Source organism: Trichosurus vulpecula, chromosome 4 (genome assembly GCF_011100635.1).
Source record: "Trichosurus vulpecula isolate mTriVul1 chromosome 4, mTriVul1.pri, whole genome shotgun sequence".
NCBI classification, from domain to species: Eukaryota; Metazoa; Chordata; class Mammalia; order Diprotodontia; family Phalangeridae; genus Trichosurus; species Trichosurus vulpecula.
In genome coordinates, this window is record NC_050576.1 from 298,495,154 (window position 1) to 298,503,573 (window position 8,420).

General features: G+C 37.6%; 1 protein-coding gene across 1 annotated transcript in view; it reads right to left on the minus strand.

Moving 5' to 3' along the window:
• Window positions 1–6,979, minus strand: part of ICOS (inducible T cell costimulator) — a 29,579-nt gene extending 22,600 nt beyond the window's left edge. The window contains exon 1 of the mRNA XM_036756867.1: window positions 6,869–6,979. Coding sequence (XP_036612762.1) covers window positions 6,869–6,926 — 58 coding nt within the window. The 5' untranslated portion in view covers window positions 6,927–6,979. The remainder of the gene's footprint in view (window positions 1–6,868) is intronic.
• Window positions 6,980–8,420: the final 1,441 nt, after the last annotated feature.

Consider the following 8,420-nt stretch of genomic DNA (forward strand, 5'->3'; position numbering starts at 1 on the left):
TACAGTAGATAACTTTATAAAAGATACTTGTGTCTCTCTAGTGCCCAGTAGCAAAAAAAACAAAAATGTTTGACACAAAATTCATCTTGACTCTAATAAATATGATGTGTCCAATTTTAGTAAAACAATAAAACTTTTCCATTTTAACCTTACAACAACCTAGCGAGTTAAATAGATGAGGTATGATTATCCCCAGTTTATAGGTGAGAAAATTAAGCCTCAGAAACATACGTGACTTGTTGAAAGTTACATAGCTAGCGATTTGGTCATTTAAATCTAACCACAAGTAATTAATTCCATGAAAATTCCAACAAACTGATTGATTAAAGGTAATGACTGTTTGAGTTAATAAAAATATTTGATCCAGTCACCCTGTTTAGTTATAGCCAAGGTTTCATCCTAACTTCTGAAAATAGAAGTTAAGACAAAGGAAGTTGATATATGCTATGTATGTCACAAGATTTTTGACTCTAGAATTCTTGAATATTTCTATATATACACAAATGGCTTTATATTTCCATTAACTTGGTTGGTAAAACTAACTGGTCAACCTTATTTTTGTTTTTTAAGATTCAAAGCAAAACAAATATTGGATATTGACTAACAATAGTTTGGGAATACCCTTGGGAACCAGAACTAAAAGTACGTCTCTTATATTTCCCAAAATAAAATTTTGAATTCCAATATAATACATTTAAGTGCCATAAGTTATTTCACACAAAAAAAAATAAAAGTAAAGCCATCAGCAAAATATGCCTTTGGCTGCCAGTTTTAAAGGAATAGAATTGGTTAGGACAAGAGCTCCTCAGAGATCACACTTATTTGCCATTGTAAGCTATGAATGATTCATTAGGAATAATGCTATTTTGTCCAAGCCTAATCAATAATTTTATAAATCTAACTAAATCTTCTTAATATTATTACATATGGGCCTTGGTCAAAACCTTTGAAAGTCTAGTAAGATCATAGGTATTTCAGCAGTTAGAGCTAAGATAAACATTTAAGTTTTCCCTCTGTGTGCATGTGTTTTGATTCCTCCCAGAAAAGCTAATACATAAGGGCAGAGTCCAAGAGAGTTATCACACACCAGGCTCAAAATACTCCATTGGATCTGTGATTTTATTGATTTGGAAATTTTATCCAGTGATGCAGTTAATAACTCATCCTTTCTTACTCGTTCTGTGCAACTTTCATTCACGTGTTCCAATAGCACCTCATAGCTAAATGAATTTCCCAAATTACTAACATCGTCTTGTCTATTTTATGTCCAAAACATTTCTATTTGCTGCAAAGCTAAGTCTAGGCTCATCAACCTACTACTCAAGGCTCTTCATGAACTGATCCTGAAATAGGCATTTAAAGTTCTGTCCTACACTGTACCCCAATACAAGCCCTTGTCAAGCCAAACTGGACCTCTTGTTGTCTCCTGAGTTCACCACACTTAGTTCTAATCTTCTGCCTCAACTTGGAATGCCCTCTCTTCTCTTCTGCTTGTCTTTCAAATCCAGCTTTTGTCCCAAGTCTCCTCTGAGCATTGCAGCCTTTGTATATGGACCTCTTCCTTTTCTGTAATTCTTTAGCAATTGCTTTCCACAGCATTTGATTTGGTTCATAATTATATATCATTTCGTATCATTACTTAAGCTGTTTCAAATACGAGTCCTATCTCTTCAACCATATTGAAGATCGATGTCTTAACCAATGATTGAAGATCAGCCAGATTGATCTCCCAGAAATCAGTGATTGTGCATCACATTTCTTTTGTATCCCTCCATGCACCTGGCACAGTTTAGGGCTGATAGCTGGTGTTCAATAAATAATTGCTGAATGAATAAAAATACTCCAATTGATTAACCTGGAAGCAAAAGGAGGTAAAATGGGCCAATACCTGAAGAATCAATGTGATGAAGTAGATAGTACATTGAACTTGTCAGAGAACCTAAATTATAGTCCCAACTGCATTGCTAACTGGCTATGTGCCTATGGACAACTGACTTCACTCTTCAGAGCCTCAGTTTCCTCATCCGTTAAGTGGTAAGATTGTGTGCACTAACCATAGCATATGGTCATTGTGAGAAAAGAACTACACACATTGGAATTCTTTGAGTTGTCATTATCACTACCCTAGGTTTTTCTCTTATAATATTTATACAAATACTAACATAATATCTATATAAAATCTTAAAAATGGCAACTAAGTGGTACAATAGATGAAGTACTGGAGACACAAAGGAGTTCAAAGTCAAATATTTATTAGCTGGCAAGTCATTTAACCACCATATGCCTCAATTTTCTCTTCTGTAAAAATTGGGATAATAATGGCACCTACATCACAGGTTTGTTATGGGGATAAAATGAGATAGTATTTATAAAACTTTTGAAAATCTTAAAGCGTCACATACACGCTAACTCTCATCATTATCATCATAATTATTGTTAAATCTTATACTAAGTAAAGGTTCCATGAGTACTCAGTGAAGAAGTGAAATGTGATAATTATGCCAGCATGCATATTAAGAGTCTTTACCTTAGGAGCATATTTTAGGAACAAAGAGCACCTAATTCTCTCTCTGTCTCTCTGTCTCTGTCTCTCTGTCTCTGTCTCTGTCTCTCTCTCTTTGTCTCTCTCTGTCTCTCTATCTGTCTGTCTCTCTGTCTCTCTCTCTGTTTCACTCTGTCTCTGTCTCTCTCTCTGTCTCTGTCTCTCTGTCTCTCTATGACTTTCTGTCTCTCTGCCTGTCTGTCTCTGTCTATCTGTCTGTCTCTGTCTCTGACTCTTTCTGTTTTTCTGTCTGTCTCTATCTGTCTATCTGTCTCTCTCTCTCTCTCTGTCTCTGTCTCTCTGTCTCTATCTCTGTTTCTCTCTCTGTCTCTGTCTCTCTCTCTCTTTGTCTCTCTGTTTCTCTGCCTCTGTCTCACTCTGTCTCTCTCTGACTTTCTCTCTGTCTGTCTCTGTCTCTCTCTGTCTCTATCTCTGTTTCTCTCTGTGTGTGTCTCTGACTCTCTCTCTCAGTGTGTGTGCGTGTGCACATGCGTGTGTGGTTTGTGTGTGTGTGTGTTTTCTCCAAGATGAAATAGACATGTTTGGCTTGTAATTTGAGGGTGGGAAACCCTTGCACAATTTAAAACCCATTTCGTTTGTAGACAAAGGTGTATTTTTACTTTCAGCCCCATGGGTGCTAACTAGACCAATAAAGAACAAAAGGTGCTCTGTACTTCAACTCATTAACAAAACTGCCAGACAGCTTCTGACTCAAGAAGCTGTTATTGGGCATAGCATGCCACAGCAGATGATACATTAAGTGGAACAGTTGGGTGAGCTGTACACATGCTGAGCTGAGATATGTTACAGGCAGTTAGAACTTAGGAGAATGTGGAAAACTTAGTATACAAGTCACTTGTGGCATAGAAAGATGCTATTTTTATAAGATAACTTCTGGGTTCTTAACTCAGTGTCAAGAAAAAGGGAAATATTTTTGTCCTTATGGATAAGAAATACATGAAGCTTGAGAATTTGTGTGTAGAGTAGAAAGGGCACTGGATTAAGAGCCATAACAACTGAATTCTAATCTCTGATCTGACAAGCCACATGGGTATCTCACTTTGGCCACATCACTTAAATCTTGAGGAACTTCAATTTCATCCGCGGTAAATGTGTATATATTCATACCATTCTTGGCCTTTGCCCAGGCTATGAAGATTCTTTAAATATTTTAAAGTTTGCTGAGCATGGTGGCACATGCCTGTAATCCTAGCTACTGGGGAGGCTGAGGCAGAAAGATTTCATAAACTTTGGGTTTCTGAGCTACAGTAGGGATAAGCTGATAGGATATTTGCACTAATTTCTGTGAGGTGAAGGGGGCGGGGGGATTAGACACCAGGTTGCCTAAAAATCATAGGACCAGGTCATAAATGAAGCATATCAAAGCTTCCCTGTTGATCAATAGCGGGTTAGGGCCCATGAATAGTCCTGTGCTTTCAGCCAGGAAGAGATAGGGAGATGGGGAGATCCAGTACATACATACAGCGGGAGAGGGAGAGAGAGAGAGAGAGAGAGTATGTATATATGTGTATATGTATGTATATGTATTATGTGTGTACATACATATGATATGTGTATACATGTATGTGTAAAGTTCTCTACAGATAAGAACTATTGGTATTTTACAATGAATAATTATGTCTACATTGTTTTAATGCTTTATGGCAGAGAAAGGAATAGCACAGTGTTTTATACATAGTTAATTAATCAATAAGCCTTTATTAAGTACCTACTATGTGCCGATCATTGTGCTAGAAATACAATGACAAAAACAAAATAGTTGCTATATAAGTGTTTGTCAAATGAATGAATGAAGCTAGGAAAGACTAGTTTCCCAGTAGCCCTTAAATGCAGTTAGAAGTTACCTACTTAGTCAAAGATGCTTTATATAGGGAGGAAATAAATATTTATTAAGCACCTACTATGTGCTAGATGCTGCGCGAGGCACTTCCCAAATATCTCATTTGATCCTCAAAACGAACCTGCAAGGCTGGCACTATTATTATCCCCATTTAACAGTTGGGGAAACTGAGGAATACAGAGGTTAAGTGACTTGCCCAGGGTCACATAAGTAGTATCTCAGGTGAGATTTGAACTCAGGTCAGCCTGATTCTGAGGTCAACACTGTATCCTCTGCACCACCAAGCTCTTTCTTGCAGTTCTATGCGCAATAGATAATAACAACCATAATTAACAAGACTTAGACTTCGTTAAACTTTTTTAGTGGAGACTCAAAGAGAATTGGAATAAGTAAAAAATTCCCTCATTGACCAACCTCTCCTATTTTCCAGATTATCCTGATCTATTTGCAATTTTACATGAATTTCAGAACAAACCAGGGCATCCACGTGGGAGTTACAAGCCCTGAGTTCTCATACCCTGCATTCCTGCTCTGCTCTCACTTCAACAAATATTTACTAAGCGCCTACTAAGTGCCAGCCACTGTAACAGGTACAAACACAAACTGAAATAGCCCCTTCCCTCTGGAAGCCTAAGTTCTATGGGACTGCTTACATTCTACTTCTGCTTTGAGATCTTTGAATGGCACCTAAAATACCAATCTATGGAATTTGGCAGAGTTTTTTAATATAATCATCACTATCATTATTGTTATACATCCTTAGTCCCTGGTGCTTCAGTTTATTTAACCATCAAATGAAAATAAGATGTGCCCCTGGTACTATTTGTACTATCATAATCGGTGAATAAATATCTAAATGATGCAAGATTAATCGTACTCTAGAAAAATTAAGTTACTATCCAGAGTTACCAAATCACTCTGGTCACTTGAAATACCTCATGCTGGGTCTAAACTGCTAATATTAACACAACTCGCAGTCTGATTGACACACTCAGACTCATGTAGCATCCTTTACTGTTGTTTGACTGTTCCTCAAAACTTTGGAAGTACAAAGAAAAATCAACAATCCTATTCAAATATAAGCATCCTGAGGCCATGTCCTATTCATTGTTGCATCTCCCTCATCACCAAGCATGGTGACTTGTATACAGTATGCCCTGAATAAACATATCTTAAATAAATAAATACCATCCAGGCTCCATTGACCCTAACTAATCATAGATTGTCTTCGTTTATAGAGAAAGCACAGGCAAATGTGTCACTGTGGTGGCCTAGAAGTGGATTTGATGCATCCCCTGGAACGACCACAAGGTCCGTGTGTCCTAAATACTTCATAGGCCTCAATCAGGTTTTTTTTCTTCCTGTGCCATTGATTCATCCTGTATCACCACAGATCCAGGCATGTACATTTATGTCGAGATAGAGTCATTTAAAAATTTGGAGGCAAATTAAAGTGTTTGTCTCTGTACCACTCCAAAATATATTTACTTATATGATTAAGCCTGTCAAATTGTCTTCTTTCAACTCTGCTGTTAGCAGCACTTCTTTCTCATGTATCACTTCAGTTGTATGCCTTCCCAGCCATCAAGAATATGGCACAGAGTTGAAGAGCAAATAAAAATAACGTGAAATGAGGCATCATCCACTGTTTTCTGAGCTAGAGACAAGGACAGTTAAATCTCAACTCTATTAAAAAAGGGTCTAGTGAGAATAACTTTGGGGCCTTTTTTACGGTTTATAAATAATGTACACCAAAAGTCCTCACCTAAATATCATCAAAATATGTACGTGTTTTTGTGAGGGCCTTTGGTGTACATTTTGTTGTTAAAGGAAAATAAATAACCAGTGTAAAGAAGGATGATTGGGGGGGGATCTCCAAAATAAAAATGTCCTCTCGCTTGTCCCATTCATCCCTTAAGTTTCCGTTATATAGTGGAAGCTAGTATCATCCAATGCCAAGGAAACTGGACTAACTGGGTATTATGAGATGCAGACCACAAGAAAGATGAAAATATCGAAATGTTCCTCCTCAAACACCATCTATTTAGTTTTCCTGCAAAATAAGAATTCCCATTCCAGATGTGAGCACTATTTATTTTTAGTAACTGAGCAGTTTAAATCCTTTTGATGGGAGCCATTTTAATTTGTGTCTCTATAGGAGAGAAAGAAAGTAGAATTCTATTTTCTGGCAGTGAAAGGTAACTCCAAGAAGATAACAAGAATATTATAAAACGGCCTGTGCCATTTTCCTTAGCAAAAGAAGACAATATCACAGGTAAAAAGGAATAGAAGCACAAAAAGTGAATCTGACCTCAGTGACAGGCCCAAAGTTGGACACGTAAATCTTCTCTTACAATTCCCACTTCTCCAAGCCCATCCTCTGGTCCTTGGCTTCTCTTGCCATGATGTTCTTAATCTCTTTATGGGTTATAACCTAATTGGAAAAGCATAGTAGGGCCACTCACCTGCTAGAATTTTAGCCTGGAGGCAGAGGAGAACAAAAAGTAAGATGTCTGTCTTCATATTTGTCTGAAACAGATGCTACCACCCTCTCTCGGGATTTTTCAAAGCTGATGGATGAATTCACGTCTTCAGTTGTTTTTCTAAGCTCTGGGGAGGAAGTGTGTGGGGGTTGAGTTGAAAGTCATGCAAAAGCACAAAGTCAAAGGCTTTCACTTAGCTCCCAAAGGCTATATTGGTATTATTGTGGCTTGTAAAAACGAAAGATAAATGTGTCCACGAGTTACTGGCAGGTTAACGTAGAGAAGAAAAGTTTGCTCTGAGTATGAGAGCACGTGTTGTAGTGGTACTAGACTGTTTGTCATTGAACACACACGTATTTCTCTTAGTGTTAACTTTGTTCCCCTAGACATACTTCCCCTAAATTATCAACTCCTATGAATAACAGTATTTCTTAGGCAACTAACTGATGAATATTACCTATATTCTCACATATTCCAAGTTATTCTGTTGTTTTTTAAACCTGGGAAAGGCTTTGGAGAAAGACAAGAAAATGGGAGAGGAAAGCAATAAATCATATATATACATTTACATATACATATATACATATAAAATGCTTAAAATTTGTAGAGCACTTTCCTCCAATAGGCTCATGGGATATGTAGGTGAAAATAGGTAATAGGTACTGGTATGCTTTTGTTGGTGTCAGGAACTCCTAGATAAGGGATAAGGGAACACCCTCAACCAATGCAGTTGGCACCTTCTTTACAACTTATGATCTTGACAGTTGACTCTGGGTCTGTGAGACTGTGACTTGCCAGAGTCACTCAGAGATGAGTCATAAACCCATGTCTTCCTGGCTCCCAAGCCATCATTTTATTGACTACACCGTGCTGCCCCTCTTAAGATAAATTAAGCATGTATGATTTTACTAATGAGGAAACTGAGTGACTTGCCAATGGTCACATAGCTAGGATTATAGCATTGTCCTGACTCCAAAGGCAGTGCTCTTTCCACTATCCATCCTGCCTTTCACTAGCTAGAACATTCAGAATGTGGAATGGTTAGGATTCTGTTCAAATCAACAAATATTTGGTGAATAACCAATTATATGAAAAGTGCTATGGTAGGCTTTAGAAATAAAAACATGAAAAAAAGATATTGTCCCTACAATATCCCTACAGACATATAGTAGACTTATAGAGGTGAAAGAAATAAGTAGAGTCAAAAGCAAAAACAGGGTTCCACGCATGACAACGATGAACACAAGGATGCTAACAGGAGGCAATGTCTGGGGTTCAGGCTACAATAAATAGTCCAAAAGACAAAACATTAAATCAGTCTGCTATTCTCAGTTGGTCTGCAAGCACGTGAGCATTTTTATGTCTAGAGATAGTCTCACCCATCATCTTCTTCTAAAGCCTATTCTAATGGAACAGTCCAACTGCCATAGCCTATGGTAATAAAAATCCTAAAAAGTCATGGGAAAGAGAATGATCAAATAGTTTGGTTTGTGCCGTCACTTGCTGCTGCCATGATGGTAACTAAGATCCTTTC